The sequence below is a fragment of the Ornithorhynchus anatinus genome, chromosome 19 (genome assembly GCF_004115215.2).
Source record: "Ornithorhynchus anatinus isolate Pmale09 chromosome 19, mOrnAna1.pri.v4, whole genome shotgun sequence".
NCBI lineage: Eukaryota > Metazoa > Chordata > Mammalia > Monotremata > Ornithorhynchidae > Ornithorhynchus > Ornithorhynchus anatinus.
Window position 1 is genome coordinate 33,371,384 of NC_041746.1, and position 27,413 is coordinate 33,398,796.

The following is a 27,413-nucleotide window of genomic DNA, read 5'->3' on the forward strand; positions in this document are numbered from 1 at the left end:
GTAGAACAAACACTGCTCCTTCCCCGGTTAGCACCCTGAATTCAATTCATGAAAACAGTGTCAAGAATCAGAGCTGTAAATGCAGTGTAGCTTCCCAGAGGAAATAATGCAAACTGCACAACTGCATTTCTTACAGCCAAAAAAAAAAAACCCAGCTGACCAAAATCACCTCAAATTTATTTAATAACAGTGATAAAGGGACACAATAAATCTAGTTACATGACCAAATGAGTGGATTGTGAAATATCTTGAATTAGATGTCTTTTTGGTCCATGTGTAAATACAGTGGTTACTCTTCAGACAGTGCTATCTTTTACATCCTAGTCAGCTAAAAGACACCTTTGCCAATGACACACTAGAGTTCTGCCATTATCTATGCTGGGTAGATCTGTTGTCAATGTCTATTGCTAAATTGAAATGGGCTTTAATCTCCCTATTAAAAAAAGGCTAGTAGGAAGGGAAAGGGGCCTGCTTAAGCCAGGGTGCGTTTTTCAGAGTTACCTCAAAATGACTTGAAGTGAGAGAGTGCTTTCAGTAATATTGGCAGCCCTGTTGGTGAGAGAGTGCTGAAAGCTAAGTGTTCCGATGAGGGGATGACGCAATGAAAAATACAGTGTTCTCAAAATAGGGTGGCTGCTAAGGAACAAGACTGGTAAATGTCCTGGTCCTCCCAGACTTACACACCTGAGAGGGATACCCTAACACCCAGGGTTTGGACAGTACCTGGACTTGAGAGTTAGGGCCTGGGACCCTGAGTTGTGGGGGTAGCTGTGTTGTTCTGGCATCTTCTGGGAGCCCAGAGAACAGCTTGCCCTCCCTCAACTGAGCCGCCCTGCAACTCATGACAGCTGTGTTGCTTTCATTCCTTTGACCCTTGCTCCTTAGGGTGGCATCTTTACTGTTGGAGAAGGGTCGGTCTCAAAAGGGCTCAGTCATCTCCCCAGGATTAGTGCCCCAGGCTCGGACAGTAAAGTTTTCCCTGGGAGATGTTCCCAATTGATCAATCAATCAATCGAGAAGGAGCATGGCCTAGTGGAGAGAGCAGGGGCCTGGGGATCAGAAGGACCTGGATTATAGTTCCTGCTCCACCACTTGTCTGCTGTGTGACCTCTGGCAAGTCACTAAACTTCTCTGTGTTTCAGTTCCCTCATCTGTAAAATGAGGAGTTAAAACTGTGAGCCCCTTTTGCGACAGGGACTGTGTCCAACCCGATTATTTGAATCTACCCCAGTGCTTAGAACAGTGCCTGGAACATAATAAGTGCTAACAAATATCATAATTATTATCGATTCTATTTATTTCCACCATTCCCAGTGGTCATGTTCTGCCCATCCCATTCCACCGATAACACCTTTATGACTCAGAATGTGACTCTGTGAACATTATTTATTACCAGAAATAGAGGCAAAAGATGGGACTCAAAAGATCTTGATCTTTCCTAAAAACCAGAGGAGAAAATAAGTGATGCCATAAAATTAAGATGACCTGAGACCTCACCCAGTGCCATCTCCACTGAAGGAGAGAAATCCCTTCTTTCCAACAAACACAGACTTGAAAGCATTTTCTCTGAACAGATGAAGGAATTTCATTTTGAAGAAGCCCTTTAAATGGTTTCCCCAGAGCCTACCAGGTGTTCACACTTTACCTGGAAAATGCCTTCTTCTGTGGGTCTAAGTGAATCCCATTCAGGAGAATCCAGAAATTGAAGAGGGAAAATATGATGCAGAAACTCGCCATCAACCGTTACTCTGATCCTACCAAAATACAGTGTGCATGGTTATTAGTATTCATTGAGAAAGAGTCAAAGCCAAGTCCTTCAGTGAAATATGTCGTTTTCAAGGAAATGTCCACAGACTGCAATGTGTCAACTCCCACACACATCACATTTTCTTTTAGGGATTTGGAATGGCAGCTATTTCTCCTTTGGCTTTAGACTTGGGATAAGTATGGCATTTTTAACCCAAACTGTATCCCAGGGGATCCTCTTTGGTCCAGTGAGGAGTAAAAATGTGATCCAGGCATTCCCTTGGTCCCCAAGCCCCTTCTCTGGGCTAAAAAGGATGGTAGCCTCTGGTAGCCTCCATCCTTTACTGCCTGGCCCTGTCAGTTTAGATTACCTGCTACAGTGTTGCTGCTATCTGTGGAATATTGGAACTTTCTAGAAGCTAGCAATCTATCACTAAATCAATCACAGTTATTGTTTGCAGAGCACTGTACTAAGAGCTTGGGAGAACACTAAATATAAAGAAGTTGGTAGATAAGTATCCTGCCCACAAGGAGCTTACAGTCTAGCTACAATATGGTGCTAATTATCTGACAAGTGAAGGAAAGGAATATTTCTTTGAAGCAACTAAGGCTCTGGCACTGGATGTTGCAGCAAAGTAGGAAGGTGCTGTTATGTTTTGGAGGCATGTACTTGCAACCAAAGCCTGTGTGAAATCTCAGGAGAAGGAAGAGTGTCAAATACAAAGTGGATTACTTTAAAAAAACCCCCCAAAAACATTAGCCCTCTCTCCCACAAGATTCTGAACATAAATTCTATATGATTTCAAAGGGGAAGTTTCCTTTTTTCAATTAATAAAAAACTGTTTTGGTCCTAAGCTTAATCTGATGATGGGAAACTGTCCTTATATGTGCACGCACGTGTGCATACACACGGACACAGAGACACACACTCATACATTTTATTCTGATTGCTTTTTGAAGGGGAAACATCAATTCTGTCATATTTGGTGAATCAACCAATCGAGCAATGGTATTTATGGAGTATCTACCACTGTAGAGCACAGTCCTAAGCATTTGGAAGAGTACAGTAGAATTAGAAGGAAGAGGAGGAATGGTAGCAACATGATCCCTGCAATATTCCAACTTTCTACTCCTGAGGCTTCATCTTACATCACAAAATGTGACCATCTCTCCCAACCCACACAGGGGATAAGACAATGGTCAGGAAAAGCACTCAATAAATATGACTGACTGACTGAATGAATGAATGAATGAAAGGGACCAGTCTAGAGGGACCGTGTCTACCAACTTGGTTATATTGTACTCTTTCAAGCTTAGTGCAGTTCTCTGCACACAGTAAGCACTTAACAAATACCATCAATTGATTGATTGATAGAGGAGGCTCAAAGTGCAGCTGTAGTTTCTAAAATGCCCTGAGACAATCTCCAGGAGAGCTATTTTCCCTAGGGACAAATTGGGGACGAACCTTCCTGAGATCAGTAGGGAGAGTTTATCGATGGCCGTCTTGCCTTGCATCGCGTAACAGTGCTCCTTCTCCAAGCTCACTGCCTGGCAGCAAGAGGCAATCTTCCGGAAGACGGGCAGAGGGGTCCCCAGTGGCTGGAAAAGGGAGTGATAGAGCTCCTGGAATTCCCTGTCAAAAGTCACGCTGCGAACCTGGTAGGCCACATGGGCGAACTGGATGAAGCATATCGCAAACAGAACAAAGTTCCAGGAGAAGATGTCAGCCGCACACACGTCCAGCCAGGCCCAGACTGATGAACAGAGGAAGCCCAGGCCAAGTAAAATGAAAACGTACAGGAGCCCAAAGAATCCACTGCCGCCCATGCAGCCGACCACAAAGAAAATGCTGGCCAGATGGTAGATGGCGCCTTCGGCCTCCTGCCTCCAGGCCAAGCAGATGGGGTGGGCATCTACCAGGTGAGCCCAGAAACTGGTATTCCCTGCCATGGCAGCCACAGTTCCCAGACTGAGGATGCTCATTACCCAGGCAACTAGGGGGGTTGCCGGGGCTTTTCCATCCTTAGTTCCTGAGTTCAGCACTCCTGGCAATGCTCACATCTTGGGCTTGGACTTGGCACATTGGCAGCCACTGCTGAATGGGCCTGCAGGTCTTCAGAGCACCATGCTGCCTCATGGAAGTCTGGCCAGCTGCTGGGATCAGAGGAGGTCTATGAGGCTTCCTGATCTGGCCAAGAAGAACACAGGATGCCTATTTACCAGAAAAGGAAAAACAAGGTACATACAGACATGCTTGCGCACACACTTGCATACCCACAAATACACTAATATCACTAAAATATATTGCAATCTTTAGGTTACAAAGGAATGCAGTCCAAGCATGTATATCTGTCAGTCCTATTTAGACTGTGAGACCTTTGTGGGACAAGGACTATGTCCAAGCTGCCTATCTTGTATCTACCCCACTGCTTAGTACAGTACTTGGCACATAATATGCACTTAAAAGTATCATTTTTATTATTATTAATCAATAAATATTCAATCAGTAGTATAAACTGAGCATCTATCATGTGCAGAGCATTGTAGGCACTTTGGAGAATACAATAGAATTAGTTGCCATAATCCCTGCTTTCAATGAATTTACAGTCTATTGTGTACAGAGCATTGTATTAAGCACTTGGAAGAGTGGGATGCAGTAAGGAGACATGGTTCCTGCTTTCAAGGAGCTTACAGTTTGCTTTGTGCAGTGGACTCTACTAAGCACTTGTGAGCAAATCATAGAGTAAGCAGACAAGATCCCTGCCTTCAGAGAGCCTATAGTCTAGCAAGAGCAGGGACCAGAGAGGTCAAGTAGCATTCTCCAAACCATCACCTCTATAACCAATTCCTTCCCGCAGGTCTCGGTTCTGAAGCCTCTGGGACTGGACCAAGGTCAGCCAATACTTCTGGGTGGGAGGACTCCACCATTCCACCCATCCTGCTGTGATCCTGTGGTGTCACCATGATACAAAGCACCAACTGCTATCTGAAACTGACTTGCCTTTCTTCCACAAAATAGACTCATTCAAGATGTGATTAATGGTAGAGGAAGTGGACAAATTGGTGTAATTAGAAGTGAGAGCCAGGGAAAAACCCGGAATATAAATGTCATTTCCCCTGCTGTTCAACTTGAAAAATGATTCAAAATGCTCAAACTTCTCAGGAGGTTAGCATGACCCCTACCCACTGGGGCAATGCTACTTTCCATGGATCCATAGGACTGTGGGGGTGTCTGCCACAGAGCCTTGGCACAACTGTCACAGAACCCTAGTAAAACTGGCACAGAGCCAGGGGACAGCTGTCACAGAACCCTGGTACAACTGTCAGAACCCTGGCACAACTGACACAGAACTACAGTGCAGCAGCCTACAGAAGTACAGTGTGGTGTGATTAAATGGCAAACACCAGGGGCTCGCTTATCAACATCATTCCAGAATTCCAGGACTGCCTCCCTTTTTAAGAACAATAACTGTGTGTTATTTTGTTAATTGCTTACTATGTGCTAATCACTGTACTTAGCCCTGGAATAATAATAATAATAATAATAATAGTATTTAAGTGCTTTCTATATGTCAATCACTATTCTAAGCGCTAGGGAAGGTGCAAGATGATCAGGTCAGTCATAGTCCCTGTCCCACATGGGGATTACACTCTGGGGGGAGGGAGAACGGATATGCAATCTCCATTTTATTCATTCATTCAATAGTATTTATTGAGTGCTTATTGTGTTTGGAGCACTGTACTAAGCGCTTGGGAGAGTACAACATAACAATAAACAGAAATATTCCCTGCTGAGGCACAGATAAATTAAGGAACTCCCCCCAGGTTTCATTGCAGGTAAGTGTGCTTAGTACAGAGCTCTGCACATAGTAAGCACTCAATAAATACGACTGAATGAATGAATGGTAAAGCCAGAACTAGAACTCAGGTCTCTTGATTCCCAGGCTCGTGCTTTTTCCACTATACCATGCTTCTTCCTTTAAACTGTGTGATTCCCCAAAGAATAGTATGGTCTGCAGCACCCCAGGGGGTGCTCCCCAGGGGCTGGCCCTGCCCCTAGAGCAGACACCTGGTGAGAGAACTCTAGCAAGGGAGCCTGCTGGCCAATCCCACTGAGCTGCATTTTTTGATTCCACTCCCAGGGCCCGTGGTCTGCGACTACTTCAACAGTGATAGGGCAAACCTTCTCTGACTTCCCTCTGGGTGACTGCAGTCCAGATTCCTGTGTTTGGACAGTCATCAGGTTAAAAATCAATTTTTAATATTTGTTACTTCCCTTAAACATCTTAAACGCTTGGATGTTTTCTTTGTTCAATTTCCTTAGAAATTTTTTCATTTTCCTCAAGAAAGGCATGTGGGGCTGCTTCTACTACTGAAATGCAGGGGAGAGTTCAGATTCCTCTTTGAGGGAGATGACAGTCAGAAACATCTCCTTGCAAGTACAGTTACTGATGGTATTTACTAAGCACTTCCGATGTTCTAAAGTGCCTCATCTGTAAAATGGGGATTGAGACTGTGAGTCCCACATGGGACAGGGACTGTGTCCAACTCAATTTGCTTGTAACCAACTCATCATTTTATACAGTACCTGGCACATAATTGCTTAAAAATACCATCATTATTGATTATTATTAAGCAAGAGGGTAGATAGCGATAATTATTCCAGACAGGTCCTGGGCTTTTCCTGCTCTCTCAGCTCAACTTGCTGGAATCCAAGGATGTGCTGCTGAGAAGCCTTTCCTCCTCTGTTTACTCCCACGGTACTCTGTCCTTCTCTCCGTCTGCCCCAGATTGGATGGCAGCAGCTTGGAGCGCTCCCCCACCCCCACCTCTCCCGCACTGCTCATGGAATCGCCAGAGCAGTCCTGCTATCTGAAGGCGGGAATGACTGAGCAGAGCAGGTGGATCCGGGCACGGGACTGGCCAGGCAGGCGGGAGGATACTGACAGTGAGCTTTTCAGCAGCTGCTTTGGGGCGGGGGGCCCCCCAGGCCCTGCAGGCCTATCTCATGATAAACACCCTGAGCTGCCCAAATCTGCTCCAAGATGCTTCTAGTCAATTCTTCCTCCAGCCTAATCGACTTACCTCCAGGTCCTCCTGTAGAGTGTATGCTCCTTGTGGGCAAGGATTGTGCCTACCAATTCTACTGTATTCTTCTTTCCTGTGTTCTTGGTGCAGTGTTCTGCACACAGTAAGTGCTCAGTAAATATCACTGACTAATATGTCTCCAGCCATCGGGACCTATGCAACCAGTCGTTGACTCCTGGGAAGGCGCCTACAGCTGAGCAATCCCTAAATATTATTTCGCTGAGCCCGAGCAGAGGTGCAGGCTCTGCCCAGTGAGGGAGTGTGCAACAGGAATTATTGGAACCAGGATTAAAGGCAGGTCCTGCTGAGCAGAGAACTCCATTCAGTACTTATTGATCAGACTTAAGCCAATAAAGGGTTAAGAAGCAGCATGGCGTAGTGGAAAGATCTTGGGCCTGGGAGTCAAAAGACTTGGGTTCTAATCCCAGCCCTGCCACTTGCCTACTGAGTGAGTTTAGGCAAACCATTTAACTTTTCTGTGCCTCAGTTTCCTCATCCATCAAACGGGGATTCCCTCCTACTTAGACTGTGAGCTCCATGTGGGACAGAGACTGTTTCTGACCTGGTTATTTTGAAACCATCTCAGAGCTTAATACAGTGCTTGGCCCATAGTAGGTACTTAACAAGTACCCCAATTACCATATTGTTGTAGAGGCCTAGACCAGAAAGGGCATTGCAAGGTCTCCCTAGGCTTGTTTCTCCAGCAGATAGCCAATCGAAATTGCTGGGTGGTAGGAAGGTAAAGTGAGAAATAGAGATAGGCCAGGGTAGGAAAAACTCATTAGAGTAACACTTTCTGCCCTTGGTAAACAATGAGGGAGGGAGAGTCTGTCAGTCTGCTTCACTCCTTTCCACCACCTGTTTAGTGGAAAGCCCATGGGACTGGAAATCAAGGGACCTGAGTTCTAGTCCCTGTTCTGCCCCTGGCCTGCTGTGTGACTTTAGACTTGAATCAATCGGTGAAACTAATTATTAACCTTCCCCTAATATCCCTCTGACTTGAGCATTTGTAAGCCACCTATGTACTTGTGTGCTCCCAGCCTCCTGGAAGTCTTATGTACATATCTTTAATTATTATAGAAGCACTAATTCATGTACATACATTCTTCCCACTCCTTCTTTAAATCAGGAATTCATTTTATTGTCTGCCTCCCACACTACATAGTGAAGTCCTTGAGGGCCACAGTCATGTTTACTAACTCAATGTGCTGTTTCAAGCACTTAGCACAGTACTTCAAATGCAGTAGTAGATGCTCAAGAAAAATTATTGATTAGCTACAAAACGAATTACTGAAAAAAGAAACTAAGGCAGACTTACTCATCATCCCTGCAGGGTTATCCAATATTTACTGGCAACCAGAAATAAGTGTCAGATATTATAGTAAGCATCTATTTCACCCAATATAAAAAACACTTTTGAATGCTATTAATTAATTATTGTATTTACTGAGATTTACTGGGTGCACAGCACTGGGGTTGAGACAAGATAATCAAATTGGACACTCTCTCCCATTTTTTCAAAGTCTAAGAAGAAACTGAGGCACAGAATGGTAATCAATAATAATAATGACTGGGGTATTTGTTAAGTGCTTACAATAGGCCAAGCACTGTACTAAATGCTGGGGTAGACACAAGATAAATGTATCCAAGATCCATTAAAACTGGGCTGAACCACTTCACCAGCACGTGTCATATTTATTGCAGTTGGCCGTCACTGCAGTCATGTTTTTTAATGAGGGATAACTTGCTACTCATTTTTTATTTTTTACATCTTTTTACTTGGGATATGGTCTCAGGATCAGGACCAAGTTCATTTCATTGTGAGGTACTATTTCCCAGAGATATGTTTTACAGTCAAATGTCATTCTTCAGATTCTCTAGCTCTTTCGATAAACAATGTACTGCATTTCACTTTTACATGGCTTGCTTACTTTAAAAACCCTTATAACTTACAAAAAAATGGGTGTCTTAAAGGACTGAGGTTATAAAGATCAGGCTTAAGTGAATATTTTAAAATATATGAATGGACTTTTTGAAATTCTTCAATTTCTTCTTGATAAAGATTGTCACTTTTTTTGCAAGTTGGAAAATTGGTACTTGAGCTGTTTATAATAAATTGCCTTTTCCATTGACTGCCTTGACAACAGTCCCAGACTTTGCTAAAGGGCTGTCCACTGGCTGCTCATTGGCTGTCCACTGGCTATCCATTGGGCACCTATTAGCATTCATTGCCTGTTTTGCTGATAGGGCTAGGCATGGCTAAAGGACTGTCCATTGATGCTTCACTGACAAGTACAGGGCTGTCCAAGACATTGGAGGGAGTGTGTGTGTGTGTGTGTGTGTTTGTGAGAGAGAGAGAGAGAGAGAGAGGAGAGAGATCACCTATGGCGTGCCTCTACTTGAAATTGCAGTGTTGGCTTCTCTTAGGAAAGAGTACTGACCTTGTGTCTACAGCACAGTCTTGGGCAGGTACTGTAGCATAGAAATACCTTCAATGAGCTACAGTTTATGAGAGAGACAAACTGAAATTTAAGATAAACAAAGTAATCCCTACTCATTGTTTCCATTTCACATGAATCCATTGTCCCTCCCTTCTGCCTAATGGAGTTCAAATCATAAGGCAATAAATGACAATTACCCTCTCATCACTTTATTTATTTAGAACTTTTAACTCAAATAACTCAAGCACTATTTGGAGTATCCAGGAACCATTTCTTCCAGTCAATCAACCTGGCTTATCCTTTCCCCCTTGATTGTTCCATGGCTACAGTATCACACTGTGCATAGAATAAGGCACTGCCCACATGAGCAGGGATCTGTGAGTGAGCAGATGTGATGGAGAGAGAAACTTTTCTGTAGTTATAATGCTTTAGATTTTGACTTGAGCTTTTAGTACAGTGCTCAGAAGTTAGAAGCAACCTGTAAATACCAACAACTGATCCAGACAAAAATGGAGGTAAATTTTTCAACTGGAATTTGTTTGCTCCTCCTTCTTTTTTCCTTTTCCTGTCCCCCCCAAGATGACATGGAGTATTAAGAGGATACCCTTCTCTGGTTAAAAGCACATTCTAACTTGAACCTAAGAATCCCAGACATGTGGGGAGGTGGCAACTGGACAAGAGGCGAGCAATTGCAAGATGAAATGTCAGTTGATCACTAGTGTGTGTTGAGTACCTCCTGAATGTAAATGCTTAGGAGGGTACAGCAAAAATGAGACACCTGTTCCCTGCATGCAGAGGGCTACGTGACTTTGGGGAGTGTACTCTGGGGAAAAAATCCAATTCCAAGGCCTCAAAGTTGGAGAAGCAACATGACCTAGTGGAAAGAGCTCAGGCCTGGGAGTTGGGGGACTTGGGTTCTAATTCTAGGTGGCCTGGAGAAAGTTAATTAATTTCTCTGGACCTCATTTTCCTCATCCGTAAAATCAGGATTAAATACCTGTTCTCCTTCCCCTCAAATACAGTCCCCCGTTGGACAAGGACTGTGGGCTCATCTGATTATCCCATATCTACCTCAGTGCTCAGTTCAGTGCTTGGCCCATAGAAAGCATTTAACAAACACCATTTTATTGTTATTTTATTATCTCTTACTGCCTTCAGGATAACTATCATCTGCAGGCACCTTACACCCACCCCCACACCCTCCCATCTCAAGCTCCACCAAGACATTCTGGGCCAACTGTGGAGGACAAAATTCACAAACTGACCTAGCCATACACTGACCTCAACCAGGAGGCTTTTCCCTCTGCTTCAGCCACAGAGGGCAACCTGGAGGGTCTATGAATCATCAATTAACCAATCATGTTTACTTACTGCCTTGATTGTGCAGAGCACTGTATTAAATCAATCAATAAATAGAATTTATTGAGCACTTACTGTGTGCAGAATACTGTACTAACCGCTTGGGAGAGTACAACAAAGTTGGTAGACACATTCCCTGCCCACAATGATCTTACAGTCTAGAGGGGGAGACAGACAGACATTAGGCACTTGGGAGAGCACAATAGAGTCATTCTATATGATCTCTGCCTTCAGGGAGTTTACAGTCTGGTGGGATTATTTTCTGTGGGCAGCACACTGCATTAAACATCTGGGAGAATACAGTAGTGTTAGTAGACATGGTCGCTGTGCTGAGCGCTTGGATGAGTAAGCTCGTTGTGGACATGGAATGTGTCTGTTCATTATTAGATTATATTCTCCTAAGAGCTTAGTACAGTGCTCTTCACACTGTAGGTGCTCAATAAATTTGATTGAGTACAGTACAATTAGACATCGCCCCTGCCCTCAAGGACCTTAGACTCTAGAGGAGGAGGCAGACACTAACATAATTACAGATAGGAAGAAGAGGAGAGAGAGAGAGAGAGAGAGAGACGATGGCTAAGTGGAGAACTAAGTGTTTATCTAGTCCAGGGTGAAAACCATGAAGTCCCCTCTTCTGCCCATGGGGACAAGCTGTCTCCGGCCCAGTCTCCGACGGCAAAATGCAAGGGGAAAGAAAGAACCCCCGTCCTGCCTGTCTATCCGGCCGTGAGTCCGCCAGGCAGAGGAGCAGACAGACAAGGAACTGCTGCTTTTTCAGGATGGGGTTCGTGCTAATGGCAGCGGGAGGGAAGTTTTGGTGCCTGGGGGCGCAGAAGCTAAGCGGTGAAAGACGCACAGCCCATAGAGAAGCAGCGCAGCTCAGTGGAAGGAGCACGGGCTTAGGAGTCAGAGGTCGTCGCTTGCCAGCTGTGTGACCTTGGGCAACTTAACTTCTCTGTGCCTCAGTTCCCTCATCTGTAAAATGGGGAAGAAGACTGTGAGCCCTACGTGGGACAATCTGATTACCTTGTTTCTACCTTAGTGCTTAGAACAGTGCTTGGCACATGGTAAGCGCTTAAACAAATACCAACATTATTATCCCTCGCGCCCTGCGGGGAATCCTGCCGGGAGAGGCAGTGCCCGGTGAAGCAGGACCCGAGCGGCATCTGCCCCTCCAGCAGGGACAGGGTCGTTAAGGGCTTTGCACACTGCTCTGCACACAGTAAGCCCTCAATACATGCGATTGGGTGAGTGAACGAAGGAGAGGATCTCAGTCTGGAAAGGGACCCCGAGATGCGGAATCTCAGCCCCTTCGGGGAAGGGGGGCAGCTGGGCTGGAGCTCCCGGACCCCCCATCCCCCCCGCCAAAAGTCGGTCCTTTTCTTACCTCCTCTGGGCCGGGCTCCGGGGCTCCTCCCGGGACAAAGTTTCGGGGCAGGCGAAGGTGGCCTCTGGGGTCTGGCTCTCCGGGGTCCGGCTCTCCGGGGTCCGGCCGGCTCCGGACCAGAACGGACAGCCCAAGACCCAGGGGCTGGGGCGGAGGAGGGACGAGGGAGATGGAGGACGGATGGGGAAGGGGGAGAGGGAAGGGGAAGAGAGGGAGGAGTTGCTAGGGAGGGAGGGGAGGAGAAGGAGGAGGAGGAAAGCAAAGGCGAAGGACCATCGGGGTGTCATGGCACACGCCCCTCCTCCCCCCCCCCCCACCAGGAGCAGCGAGGCTTAGTGGCACGACCCCGGGCTTGGGAGTCAGAGGATGTGGGTTCCTTGTGCCTCAGTTGCCTCGTCTGTAAAATGGGGTTGAAGACTGCGAGCCCCACGTGGGACAATCTGATTACCTTGTATCTACCCCAGCGCAAAGTGCTTGGCACATAGTAAGCGCTTAACAAACACCATCATTATTATTATCATTCAGCAGCTGCAGATGGGGTCCCACCAAAGATACCCCTCCCCACCCCCAGACTAGGGTCTGGGGACCCCGGACCCAGAAGAGTGACTTCCTCCCCTGGTACACTCAGCTCACGCAGCCCCACATCCTCTAACTTCATTTCGCTACCCCAAAATTTGTGGGATAGTAAGAGCCACCAGACCCTCTCTTACCCACCTGACTGGTGGTCAGATGGTCTGAACCTCTCATCTCCTTACTGAAGGGACCGGACCGTCCTCCTGCAGAAAGAGCCTTCTGATCTTGCTCCCTCAATTCAAGCAGGGCAGTTGTTTATAATAACAATAACAACAACAATCATAACAATATTTGTTAAGCCCTATGTGCCAAGCACTGTATTAAGCGCTGGGGTAGATACAAGGCAATCAAGTGGTAGGTTCAAGATAAACATGTCAGTCACAGCACCTGTCCCGCATGAGGTTCACAGTCTAAAGGGGAGGGAGGACAGGCAATTCACCCCTCTTTTACAGATGAGGAAACTGAGACACAGAGAAGGTAAGAGACTTGCCCAAGGTATTTATCTATATTAATGTCTCCCACTGTAGACTGTAAGCTTATTATGAGCAGGGGACATGTCTGCTAATTTTGTTGTACTGTACGTTCCCAAGCACTTAATATAGTGCTCTGCATATAGTAAGCACTAAATAAATATGTTTGATTGATTAATACAGCAGGCAAGTGGCAGAGCTGGGATCAGACCCTAAGTTCTCTGACTCTCAGGCCCATGCTCTTTCCATCTCGGCCAGAAAAGGAAGGAGGGAGCAGATGTAGGAGCAGGCAGGCAGGCAGGCATAGTGCAAGCAGCCCCGTGAAGAGTTCTGGGTGATTAATGCACCACAAACAGTTTGGGACAGCTTGATTCATCTCCATCACACGATAGAAGCCTGTGATGCAGAAAATGAGGCTAAGATGAAAAATGCAGGAATCTGACAAACAATCTGAAAACAGATCATCTACGGATAAAATGAGGTCGTAAATTTAAAAGGACGGTGGAAATTGTTTACACAGCACATGCCTGTGTTGGCACCAACTCTTGGCAAGCACAATTGGAACTCTTCCTCCAGAGACACAGGGGCTTGTGCCCTGTGCTAGCCTCAGTGTTGAGCAGTAAGGATGAAAGTATCCACTGTACCGTATTCAGCAATCCTGGGGGAAAAGGAAACTAAATGTGGGCAGTATTGATAATGTTTCTCCACAATTACTGTGTTCCAGCATTGTGATAAGCATGAGGCAGATGTAAGATATTCAGATTGGACACAGACCTTGTCCCTTATGGGGCTCACAGTCTAGGAAGGAGGAGGGAGAATGGAGATCATATTCCCCCATTTACAGGGGAAGAGACTGACATCCAAAGAGGCTTAGTGACTTCCCCAAGGCAAGGTAGGTAAGGGGAAATATCTTCTCCCCATTTTGCAGTTGAGGAAATTGAGCCACAGAATCCCACAGCAGAGCAGCACTGCAGCACATTTAGCACAGTGTTTGGCACATGGTAAGCATATAATAGTATCCATATTGTTATTATGAGACTCATCAAGGCATAGGTCGATTCACCAATGGAAGCATGGGCTTGTGGAGGGCCGTTGGATGGGACACAAGGAGCTTTCTGTTTTCACACTGAGCACCAAGGAACTCAGAAACCAACTGAAACCTAAATTCAGGGTGTGCCAGGGTTCAGACCTGGCAATTTGTAGCCTGTGCACCTCTTTCCTTACGAATTAAGCATTTACCAGTTGTTACCACAGTGTAGTTGGGCTAATCCATTTTTTGCAGAATTGAGAATCCAGGTGGGGTGACTTTGGTAGATCCCACCATGCTCAGTTTTCACCAGAAGTTAATCATGGGAGCCCAAATGTCACTTATTTCAAAAAACAGCTTCCTCTTTCAGCAGTTTGGAGTTCTTGCAGCTGGATTTCTAGTGGCTAATTTCAACAGCATATTATTTTATAAGTTTTTATGATATAATTATAGGAAAGAGAAAAATGGTAAAATGGCAAACACCCTTAGAATGACAGAAAGATTGGTCAGTAATCACCATGACAATGAAGGCAAGAGAACAGGGGAATCTCACACCATGAAAGTACACTGCGGTAGGCAGAACTTTCCACAGGGACAACTGTGGCTGGCCTTACCCAAGCCAACTTCTCCGTCAACTTTACCTAAGCAGAATTATACACCGTGGGGTGGTTGCAAGATATACTATATGCTCCAGTACAGGAATCACATGATGTTACTCTATTGTACTCTCTCAAGCACTTAGTGCAGTGCCCTGCACACAGAAGGTGCTCAGTAAATACTGATCGGTAAATTCGTGTTTACTTACATTTTGCCTTCTCCCTGGGTCCTGCCTTTCATGGGAAATATGACACATATTTTCATTTACCTTGAGTGAGAAAAATGTCCTCTTCCAGTCTGTTAACATCACTGTAGCACAAATATTTTTGTGAATAGAAGGAAGTTGGACAAGACTAATTTCCACTTGGGGTATCTCATTGATTTTTGAGATCTCTAATTCTTCCTCTGGATGGAAGCCCTGTTGTTTGCCATGGATAGAGAAGGAAACAGAATGAAATAGTAATGGCAGGGCAACTCAAAGGATGGGTCATCAATGAGGCTGTTGCAACCCAGCGTGGCCTAAGGAGCAGGGAAATTTTCTGAGGCGCTTTGAATATCTAACTGACCCCAACTGGTTCCACCCTGCCCTTTAGCCAGCCTGATCCGTCTTACAGAATCTTCTTACGTTGTTCTGGCATCCATCAAGATGCTGTTTTTGCATAGAGAAATTTTCTTCCCTTTTAAAAAAACATTGGTTAACTTAGGCACTGGCTTGAGAAGTCATCCTGAAATAGAGCTGGCTAGATTGATTCTGTGGACTCCTGATGACATTTTATTGATAACTCTTTCTGGTCTGGTTCAGATTTACTGTCTCTGATGACTGTGTTTTGTGTGGAGTTCCAGTCCTGTAAAGGTCGAGAGGGCATTCTTTATTCATTCAATCAGTTGTATTTATTGAGTGCTTACTGTGTGCAAACCACTATATTACACTCTTGAGAGAGTACAATATAACAACAAACAGATGCAGTTCCTGCCCATAATGAACTCATAGTCTAGAGACTGTCCTATTCCTCCTTAAAGTCACATTCTTCCTAAAAGGGACTTCCTTTGAGTCACAGGTACATTCACTACACCTTCAGTTGGCTACCATCATACCGCACTCCCGCTGGCTTCCACTCTACCACCTGCTTCTGGCCACTGCTTGATCCCTATTAGAGCTCTTATCTGGTCCCACAATAATAGATCATTAAATGAAAGATCGCTGGACTCACAGGGAATAATATTCAAGGCCTTACTGTGTTTCCAAGAAACTAGCAATTGACCAAAATGATGTAATTTTTTTAAAGTGATAAAAACAGAGATAGTTAATAATAATAATAATAATAATAATAATGTTGGTATTTGTTAAGTGCTTACTATGTGCAGAGCACTGTTCTAAGCACTGGGGGAGATACAGGGTAATCAGGTTGTCCTATGTGAGGCTCACAGTTAATCCCCATTTTACAGATGAGGTAACTGAGGCACAGAGAAGTTAAGTAACTTGCCCACAGTCACACAGCTGACAAGTGGCAGAGCTGGGAGTCGAACCCATGACCTCTGACTCCGAAGCCCAAGCACTTTCCACCGAGCCAAGTTGCATACCACCAAACTATTTCTTGTTCCTCTTCTCCCCTGACAGAAGCACCCTCCTTCCTGAATTCTCACAGACCTCAGCTCTCCTCATCTTATGTCTACCAAACTGCCATTTCAACACATTCACACCACCTATTCACTGGTGTGTTCACAACCTCCAGGAACATGTATGTACATCTCCTTTGTGCCATTACTTTAGAATTCAACTCATACACATATCCCCTTTTTCATTCCTTCAATTGCCTGTAAATCATTTTAATGTCTGTTTCCTTCACTACACTGTAAGCTCCTTGAAGGCAGAGATTCGGTTTCCTCACCCTAATGTACTCTTTGAAGTGCACAGAAGAGTGTTCAGCACATAGTAGGTGATTGACTAAATATGTACTGAGATTTTGAATACTTTTACAAAATTTGTATCTATGTCTGATTTAATTTTCATGTATTACTTTCACATCCTATTCAGCCAAAAGACACTCTGTGGTAACACACTAGGGGGTCTGCCATTATCTATGATAAAGAGATCTGTCATTATCTAATGCTAAATTTAAAGTGGCTTGAATCACTTTCTTCAAGTTGTAGCAATTCCGGCATTCATGGCATGCCTACTAGTACAAAGCACTGTGCTGAAAGTTTGGGAAATCCGAAACAAAAATGAATCGTTCCCTACCTATAAAGAACTTTAAGTCTTATGGTTTGGGGGGATGTTCTAAGCTAAAGTAATTTCACAGCATTACCTCAAAGTCAGAGAGTTTTGGCATTAACAATTCAAGAGTGCTAGAGGAAGAGGAGAATCCCCATTTAAAGGAAAGTGGTTTCAGGGGCCCATTCTAGAGGAACTCATCCTCAAGAGATCTGACCCAAAATATTCAGAGGGAGAGATGGGCTATTTAGTCCCCTGCAGAATACTCTGGCAAACCAGACTCTGCTCTTGTGCTCTTCCCAGTCACAGGAAATTAAGACATGCTATGAATGCTGATTAGCAGCCTCGGAACACAATATCCAATAAACTTCACTTGGCTCTAATGTTGGCTTAGATGAAGAGCAATCATCTAATTTTAATACAGTTTAATACAAGTATTTAAATCAGTTTAATACAAGTATCGAATTTCTTCATACCCGAAGAATGAGCTGCTCCATGTAAATTGTAATCTCTTATTCATGGATGCTTATCTAAGCACCGGGAAATTAAGTTTTAAGGACATAAGTGAGTTCCTGAGGCAGATAATGTCACAAGTCAGGGAGACGTTGTCCTGTTCCTGGGCCAAACTAGTCAGACCTGGAGTTGGTTGAAGAGTCCAGCATGAGGTGAGAATGTCTCTGTAGCATCATTCACTTGGAAGGTTTATGTTAAATCAGTCAAGGAGCGCATTATGGGACCTAGGCCATCCCTACAGAGAGTCTGAAAGCCTCCAATCCCACCAAGGCAGTGGAAGAGAGCTTAAAGGTTGTGGGGAGGGGGGAAGCTTGGGGCGAGGATAAGCCTGTGGCAGCTTTTGTACTTTCTCCATCTCTGCTGCCATTCAGTTAGGAATATGGGGCAGCCAGAGTGCGGGGGGGGGGGGGTAGTTAATGGAATTTGTTAAGCACTTATTCTGTTCCAGGCACTGTACTAAGCACAGGGGTAGGTAGAAATTAATCATGTTGGACTCGGTCCATGTCCCACATGAGGCTCACAATCAATCCCTACTTTGCAGATGAGATAACTGAGGCACAGAGAAGTTAAGTGACTTGCCCAAGATCACACAAGCAGACATGTAGTGGAGCCAGAATTAGAGCCCTGGTCCTTCTGATGCCCAGGCCCATACTCTATCCTCTGGTCAGGCTGCCTTCTGGGGGGGGGGGGGGGTTGCAGCAAATGGGGGGTGGGGGAGGCAAGGTGGGCATATAAGGAGCCAAGGGAAGAGACTATGTATGGCTAAAGTGACCACAGCAAAATGCCGATGTTGTACCATAGCGCGATAAATCAGGGTGGCTGTGACAGCAGCCCTGGTCTTCACCGCCCACATTGGTCAGCTATTTTCAGGCTCCCTGCTGGGCCAGTCCACCTCACAGAACGCCCTCGTTGATTCTTCAGTCAGAAACCTTCCCTGCCGATGGCCCAGCCCCTGAAGCTGACATTCCCCTGCTGCAGAGCTGGGACCAGAGCTGAGGCCTTCTGATTCCCTGAGCAGTGCTCCTTCCCCTGGCTCTACAGCAGGTCCCCAAACTCCAGCATTCCATATGAAAGAGAAGCTGTTCACAAGCAAAGTGAGTTGGCCTTTCTGTTTGTGTTCATCGGATTGAAGTGTCCCAGCTTACTCACTGAGGGATGTTTTCATTTCCTGAGACTCACTGCAACACTGGAGTAAATGAAATAGAATGAACTCAAATTGGAAATGATATAATCTGTTCACTGAAATGCTGGAATGGCCACAGAGAAAATAATAGACACAAGGTTTCTAAATAACTTCCTTTACTGAGGGAGGATTTTGCCTAAGCACTTTCATTTTCACCCCACTTCCACCACACTTATGTACTATAATGATAATAACTATAATGTTAATTTTGGCATTTAAGCGGTCAGTACAGTAAGCTGTAAATACAAGATAATCAGATCTCAAATGGGGCACACATTCTGAGTAGGAGGGAGAACAGGTATTGAATCCCCATTTTGCAGATGAGAGAACTGAGGCGCAGAGAAGTGAAGTTACTTGTCCAAGGTCCCATAGCAAGTACATGGTGGAGCCAGGATTAGAACTCACGTCCCCTCACTCCCAAGTCTGGGTTCTTTCCACTAGACCACATGGCTGGCCCCTGATTCATCTGTAATTTATTTTAATTTGTCTCCCTCTCTGGTCCGTAAGATTCTTGGGAACAGGAATCATGTCCACCTACTGTATTGTCTTGGATTTTCCCAAGTGCTCAGAATAGTACTCACAGTAAGTGTTCGATAAATACCACTGATTGATAAAGTGAATGAACCAAGTCTCCGTTCTGTCCCAACAGAAGATTTGCTTCTCAGAGCACAGGCCCTCGGCCTATTAGCCCTCGGCCTATTAGGGTAATGACTGTGAAGCTCCTGCTGTGAGAGAAAAATGCATTCATAAATTGGCCAGTCTCCTAGGTTTTGCATTTTAGCTCCCTTTCATCCAGATCACAAAGTGTGCCTTGCAAATTCTGATTGGCCCTCTGGAAGGGAGTCACACTGCTGCCTCTAGCTGGAAAGAATCGTTTTCAATCCCATGACCCATTTCTCCCAATTCCTCTTTCTGGAGAGGAGCCACATGCACTCCATGGGTGGCACACAGGCACAGAGACGCCAAGGCAGAGCAGCAGCCCCTACCCGTTACAGCATCTGATCCAGTGATCAGTGGTGAGGTGAGGGGCAATGGTCAGAGTAGCACTGACCCGAAACCAGCACTGTTCAGCCCAAAGTGCTAAATTGGGACAATGGAGGTCCAGGGAGTGGGAATGAGGTGGATTGCTGGAGAGTTGCCCCTGATTGGCCCAGTGTTTGACACTTGGTACATGAGGGTGAGAATCGGGGGTAGAAAGAGGGATGTACTCAGATCAGAGTGCACAGCATGAAACCGATCCAAATGCTGGGAACATTGGCTGGTGCTGGTCATTGGTCCCACCCTGTCAGAGACCCTGGTTACAACGGAACTTGCCACAGCATTTTACTAATGTGGGACAGCAAAGAATCAGATGAAGCTGCATCCCTGCAGAAAAATGGGAGTCGATTGTTGTTGAGAGACCAGCATGGTGCACTGTTATAGAAAAAGGAGTGGAGTCTCTTGAGGCAGAAGTTTTGACAGGATCAAGAGGCAAGGAGGCAAAAGAAATAACAGCACTAGGTGCTGCAGACATCAGACATAGCAACACAACAAGCAATGGTCTAGGTGTGCTTAGTACAGTGCTCTGCACACAGTAAGCGCTCATGGCCTAGTGAATAGACCCCGGGTTTGGGAATCAGAAGGACCTGGATTCTAATCCCAGCTCCATCAACTGCTGTGTGACCTTGGGCAAATCACTTCACTTCTTTCTGCCTCAGCTACCTCATCAGTCAAATGGGGATTAAGACTGTGAGCCCCATATGGGACATGGACTGTGTCCAACCTGATTTCCTTGTATCTATCCCAGTGCTTAGTACAGTGCCTGGCACATAGTAACACTTAACAAACACCATAAAAAAATACCATTAAGATAATGGACTCAAACCTAACAAAATTCAAACACTGAGCAGTGTTGAGTGGAAATGTGGCCATGGCCTTTCGCCCGAGAGTTGACATGATAAGACTTGAGCCAGAAATTACTTAAGAGATTCATGGAGCTATCCGATAGCCAGCCCAGAATGGAGCATCTAAAAAAACAAAGCAACTTGGAGCACTAGGAGATAAATCATTTTCCCTGGAAGTGTCACACATACTGCTGAACGGAGCTGGAGTAATTAAAGCCACAAGTTTATACCCTGGATAGGGATAGGAATCAGAAGTCAAGTGAAGTCTTTCCCAAGGGGGGCATCTGAAGCAGCACAAACCACTCATAAATAATGTCGACATGGCATTTCAAACCTGGGGCAGATTTTTAAAGAACCCTTGCTCACTGTTGTCTGTGTTCCTGGATCCCTGGAGTTGGGGGGGTCCCTTGGCCTTCTGCTGCTATTCCCCAGCTTTTGGGAATCTCTGGTCTCCAGTGGAATGGCCAACACCTGCTCCTGAGCTGCATGGGCAATAGTAACAAGTACTATTTCTATTTTAAGAATCACTTAGAATCACAATTCGTCAAATGGGATGCCTAACCTGTTGTCTGAGTTCTGGTTTTAATAATGATGGTATTGGTTGAGTGTTTTTTATATTCCAAGCATTGTGCTAAGCACTGAGATAGATGCAGGTGTCTTAAACCCTTTGCACCCAGGAGTAAACTGTCATGCTACATGCTACCTTCCAGTCGTTTTTCTGCAGGAGTCAAAATGTCCCCCACACCGCTGCACTCTGTCATTTGCTGTCAAGGTGACAGGCAGTTACATCAAGCCTGGAAATGGCCTAAATGTTTAATGAAGCAAGGAAAGTCATTCTTCATTTGTTATTTATTCCCACCAGAAGTTCTGAAAAGATGGCTTCCATTGCTGCTAAACTGGGGGATGGATCACTAAATTATTCAGGGAGGGCAGCGGGATGCGGCAACCATTCAGTGACAAAAGGGAGGACCAGGGTGGAGCCGTGAGCCTCTCTGACCCTGGCCCAGTCCTCTGCGCCTAATCCCAGGCAGGAGGCAGAGGAGTGCAGGGAAGCTGAAAGCTTCTGCACAGCCACCTCTGCCAGGCCCACTCAAGAAGACTCTTTTTGCAGGGATGGGAGGGATCAAGAAAAAGCTTTCTGGGAAAAGAAAAAACAGTCTGACATTTATTAGCACCGCATCCAGAGATGCAGCAGAACAATGGTAGTCCAGAGCAAGAAACCACTCATAACTCTTGTGATTTTTTAGAAATGAGAGCTCTCTCATAACGCAGGGCCAGGATTTGTTTGTGATGTGAAATATCCTGAATGACGAGCGTCACAGTTCGTGAACAAAACATGAATACTCTCTTTTCCCTCCTCCCTCTCTCCTTCTCATTCTGTCAATTCCCCGCCCGCCTCCCCCCCCCCCACCCCAAAGCACACTCTCTGACCTTTTGATGAGTGCACATTCTAAGGATCCTGCAAAGATTTAAAAGGGCACACGAGGAGACATAGTTAATTGTTCTTAGTTCCTGTGCTTCCTTTGAGATTGGCAGCAGCGGTGCAGAGAGTCAGTGGTTAGTGCCTTCTCAGCCCTTGGGTGGCCTAGTATCCCAGCATCCAGAACTAACTGGACCAATTGGGTGAGTCCTAAATGAATACATTTAATTAGAAACATATTTAAACAGAATACCAATGATCTAATCATGGTTTACTCGAAATCACCAATTAGACAAATCAAGGCTGGTTTGGCTAATCCAATAAAACTCAGGCAAGACTCGCCTAACAAAACTGAAAGAGAGCGCCAAACCTCATTCAACTCAGGTACGCAAACTGGCTTCCTACTGACCGGCAATACATCATCCCAAAGGTGGCCAGCGGTCCACTGGCTGTCGTTGTCCAATGGCTGTCCTGCCTGCCATTGCCCTCTAATGTACGGACTATTGGATGAACTGACTTTCAGGAGTGCACGGACCTAAAGTCAAGGCATAGGATCATAAGAGTAATGTGCTGGGCCTCTGGACACTGCCAGGGTGTCTAAGATGTGAACGGCGTACATTAAATCCAAAGGACGATCCCCACAGGATTGTGGAGACGCAGAGGGGATTAGAGTTAATGATCCATACAAAATGCGATAGCTTGGGTAATAAGGAAAGGAGCTCCAATGTACTCGCAGCACATAAAACAAAATCAGTAGGCAGTGGGAATGTAATAAAACTTTGCATTACGATGATGATTTTGTGAAACCTTCATGGTAGCAAAAAAACCACCCAAGAGAAATTATTCAAAGTAGAAAGGGAAGAGGAAAAAAACTGGTGCTTGAGCATAAGCCAAAAAGAACTATCTCCCTCTCTTGGGCTAAGATTATGACATCATGGAACATCTCTTAGAAAAATAGGCTCAACCTTGGCTTATCTGCAAGTGGATAACCCGTTTTGTGGGTTATCTGCAGCCAATTTTTAAAGTCTCCCCAGCTTTTCAAGTATCTCTCTTCTCTGCTCTCTCACACCGAGGTGCCCACCACAGATAAAACTGGGTCTCTTCCAGGCCCGTTTCCCAATGTCTCAGCCTCCTCCCTGTTTTCTCTTCTCAGATTTTTGCATTAGAAGCACCACTTCTTCCATCCATAGCTGGGATGATCCAGAGATGACTGGAGCTCTTTAAGGAAGACCCGAGTAATTAAAAAGGATCCAACGTTCCTTTTTTACTGAGTAGGTGAAGAACCTCCCTTCAGTCAAAGAGTATTGGGCATCTCAGATTCACAGCACTTATGTACATATCCGTGATTTATTTATATTAATGTCTCTCCCCGCTCTAAACTATATGCTTGTCATGGGCAAAGAATGTGTCTAATTTATTATATTGTACTCTTGCAAGTGCTCAATATAGTGCTCTGCATACAATAAATGCCCAATAAGTACGATTGACTGACAATGTGTTCAGAACACTGTAGTGAGTGTTTGAGAGAGTACAGAGTTAGTAGATATGATTCCTGCCCCAAAGGAACTTACCTATGTGCAGAGCACTGTACCAAGTCACTTAACTTTTCTATACCTAAATTTGCCCTCCTGTAAAATGGGGATAAAATACCCATTTTCCCTTTCTATCACTGTGAATCCCAGGTGGGACAGGGACTGCATCCCAATTCATTCATTCAGTCATTCAAATGTATTTACTGAGCACTTACTGTGTGCAGAGCACTGTACTGAGCACTTGGGAGAGTACAATACAATAAACAGTCACATTCCCTGACAACAACGAGCTTACAGTCTAGAGGTGGTGGGAGATAGACATCAATATAAATAAGTAAAATTACAGATATTCCAATATTAGAATTACAGAACTGTGGGATTGGGAGGGTGGGAGAAGAAAGGGAGCAAGTCAGGGCAATGCAGATGAGGAAAAGGGCTTAGTCTAATCTGGGAAGGCCTCAGAGGAGATGTGCTTTCAATAAGGCTTTGAAGTGGGGTAGAGTAACTGTCTGTCAGATTTGATGGGGGAGGGCGTTCCAGGCCAGAGGCAGGACATGGAGCTAGGGGTCTGCAGCGAGACAGGTGAGATCAAGGCAATGTGAGAAGGTTAGCACTAGAGTAGCGAAGTGTGCGGGCTGGGTTGTAGAAGGAGAGAAGTGAGATGAGATAGGAGGGGGCAAGGTGGTAGAGTGCTTTAAAGCCAATGGTGAGTTTTGGTTTGATGCAGAGAGGGATGGGCAACCACTGGAGTTTTTTGAGGAGTGGGGTAATATGTCTTGAACGTTTTTGTAGAAAAATTATCTTTTTTTGATTAACTAGTGTCTACTTCAGTACTTGGCACATAGTAAGCACTTAATAAATATCATTGTTGTTAATTTCTAGACTGGATTTAGCTTCTGCACTGGCCACCAAGTCAAATCATAGCAGGCACATGACATCTTGCCAGCTATTTCTCAGAGTAAAAGGTACCAAGGCTAGTTGTTGTCCTCTGTGGACTCCCAGGCCAGCAGCAGAACAAGGCTGGATTGAATTCAGCAGGCTGAAGGCTAGACCCATGTCTGAAATCAAGCTTGCTGCCTTCTTGGAACAGAGGAAGGTTGTGATGCTTGCTCCTCCCTCTCTCGCTGGGGCCTGGGCAATAAAAGGGCAAGCTTCTTTAGAGACGGGCACGATGTGAATCCAGGAAAACGTCACCTGAAGGACAGGGTGGGCTGTAGACATGCTCTCTCTCTGGTCTATGATGCCATTTCTAAATATAGTTCCTAGTTCAAAATAGCTGTGGCCTTTCCTGAGCTCACATAACAGTACAAACTTCCCTCTCCACTGTGTCACACCAGCTTGGCTGTCCCGAAGCGGCTGTTATTGGAAGTTTGACCTCAGAGTCCCCGCAGAGCTCCCCCGACCAAGCTGAATTTCACTCTTTTCTTTCCAGCCCATTTTTGTATCACTTCCTTTTAGCCTCAGTTAAATCACTCAGTGACTCAATCAATCAATCAATGAGGCTCCTCTTTCACATCCCGTTGGGTTCCAGCAGGGGGTGTCTGTCACGGCCTCCCCATCCATCAGGTCCACAATCACTCACCAAGGAGTCTATCCTGTGCCAGCCCATCCCGCCAGCATTCACCCAGCAGTGCCCGCTCACCTGATTTCCCTGCTAGGGGGCTTGACCCCTTCCCAGGGTGGGATAGGGGCACTGGAAATTGGGGGGTCACTTGAGAGGCCTGCTTTCTCACATGACCCATGGTCAGCACACAGCGCCATGTTTCCAAGCATGAGTGGCATCGGGATATGCAAGCCTGGAGCAGGGAAGGAAGAAGGCAACTTAATAAAGAAAGAGGTGCCATTCTCCACTGGTGGTGAGGTCACGAGTGAAGAAACGAACATCGGCACTGGAAAGAGCAGGTGGGGGTGTGAGGCAGTGGAGTGGCACCAGGTGATTGGCCCAGTCATAGTAGGCAGGAGCTGGGGAAGCCAATGTTGCTGCACTCACATCTGTACTGGTCCTCCCCACCCGCAGATGGCCTGCCTCCCCCTTGCCTGCCTGCCCTTGTTTTAGCTTGGGAAGGACTTCCCAACAGTGCTGACTCAGCGTGGGGCACCCACACCCCTCTGCCTTTCTGTGCGAGGTTCAGATTCTGACTGGGAACAGGCAGCTGCTGTGAAGCAGAATCGTGGTCCGCTTTGATGCTTCGGAAGAAAAGAATCAAGAGTGAGGCCTCCCTTCCTTAAATAACATTTATTATATTTGTAGAGAAATTACGAATGTGTGCTACAACAGCCTGGCACCGATTAGAGGGGAGCTGGGAGCAGCTCTGGGAGCGATGGACGCTCAAATGTTTCATAGGAATACCACCCCACCCAGGCCCCGGGGACCCCTGGCAGCACCAGCCACCTACCGTGCGGCTCCCTGGCCAACATGCTATTTTAAAACCCTGCCCAAACACGGCTCAAACAGAACTCCACCAAGGAGATGCCAAGATGGCTCTGGCTGAGCCAAAATGATAAACGGCGGCTTGTAAGGGGAGGAACTGAGTCCTTCCACGTACGATGCCAGGTGGCGTCTCCGCTTCAGCTGTATTAAAACCCTCGAGTTCCCCGGGGCCCTGCGGCACGGTGACCGCCCCTTCCCCCTCATGCGATCCACTCAAGATTGAGGCACCGGGCGATGAACGCAAACATGTCGGAGACCTCCTCGATGACTTTGGCGGTGGGCTTCCCGGCACCGTGGCCGGCCTTCGTGTCGATGTGGATGAGCAGGGGGTTGGTCTGCTTCTGGCTGCGGCCCACGACGTGTTGCAGCGTGGCGATGAACTTCAGAGAGTGTAGGGGGACTACGCGGTCGTCGTGGTCAGCAGTCAGCAGGAGCATGGATGGGTATTGGATCCCGTCTCCTTCTGGGAGCTTGACGTTGTGGAGTGGAGAATACCTGCAGAGGACATCAACAGATACGTTTGGAGGGTCGTTGCTCTGCCAGCTGACCTGGAACAATAGGGTCCTTTCCAGCCTCCCTAGCCGGCCAGACCTCCCGTCCCTCCCCCTTGCTCAGGTCAGTGCCCTGCATTTGATGGGGCTTCGCTCACTCCACAATATCGGTCTACTGATCTGCTTAGACTCTCAGAGTGTACAATCATCCCAATGGGGATTTGGGATCCAGGTAGCCCACTCCGAAGCTCTCCCAAATCCCCACACTTAGGTTTAGAGGCTGACTGAACCATCATTGTTCCAAGACATTTCCCCAAGATGGATGTGAAAAACCCACCAAAGACACTCAGTGCAAAACAGCTGGCTTTGTCCCTTAGAGTGCTGGGGCACATTATTGAACACTATAGCATCCAGTTAATTATGTAGATGCCTTTAGAAAAGTTCACAAATTCAGAGTGACCTCACTCAATCAAGCGCCTTACCCCTGTCTGGGGTAAAACTGCATGACTCTGGACTGAAGGAAATTGTGTGGGGAGCAGTACAGAGTATGAAGGAGAAAAGTTACTGAATCCTCATTTTACAAATGCAGAAACTGAGGAACAGAGAAATTAAGTGCTTTGCCCAAGGTCACACAGAGGGAAAGTGGTGGGGCTGGGATTGGAATCAAGGTATTTTTTGAGTCCCAGGTCTGTGCTCTTTCCACTAGTGGAAGTATGGATAGTGGCTGAGGCATGAGGCACAGAGCTGATTGCAGACTGAGCAGGGAGGGTCAGTGCCACCTTCTGTTAAGCTCAAATGGGCTAGACCTGATTGGGAAAGGCATCTCACATTTCTACACATGAGGCTTTCTCTTCTCAGAAACTCACAGAAAAATCAAACGTTCTTTACACCCACTTTGAACACGTTTGCGGTATGTAATCAGTATTTACACGTATTTACAATTGAAAAGTGCTTTTGGAATGGCTCTCCTCTTTGGAACACTGGTCTCTTTCAGCTGAAAACAGACCCAAGCAAGATGGTAGCCCAGTGGACAGAGAGTGGGACTGGGAGTCAGGAGACC

At 46.0% G+C, this 27,413-nt stretch overlaps 2 protein-coding genes across 3 annotated transcripts in view; both read right to left on the reverse strand.

Moving 5' to 3' along the window:
- The window catches only part of LOC100074298 (popeye domain-containing protein 3), a 43,853-nt gene extending 31,662 nt beyond the window's left edge, over positions 1–12,191 (reverse strand). The window contains exons 1-3 of one of the 2 annotated variants that reach the window (XM_029047521.2): positions 12,022–12,175; positions 3,212–3,958; positions 1,646–1,754 (exon numbers count right to left, since the gene is read on the reverse strand). In XM_029047521.2, coding sequence (XP_028903354.1) covers positions 1,646–1,754; positions 3,212–3,729 — 627 coding nt within the window. In that variant the 5' untranslated portion in view covers positions 3,730–3,958; positions 12,022–12,175. Of the gene's footprint in view, positions 1–1,645; positions 1,755–3,211; positions 3,959–12,021 lie in introns of both variants that reach the window. The other variant, XM_029047520.1, reaches the window with a different exon arrangement.
- Positions 12,192–25,652: 13,461 nt separating this feature from the next.
- Positions 25,653–27,413, reverse strand: part of LOC100074208 (prolyl endopeptidase) — a 53,595-nt gene continuing 51,834 nt past the window's right edge. Inside the window, exon 15 of the mRNA XM_029047327.1 lies at positions 25,653–26,357. Within this exon, the coding sequence (XP_028903160.1) occupies positions 26,063–26,357 (295 nt within the window). The 3' untranslated portion in view covers positions 25,653–26,062. The remainder of the gene's footprint in view (positions 26,358–27,413) is intronic.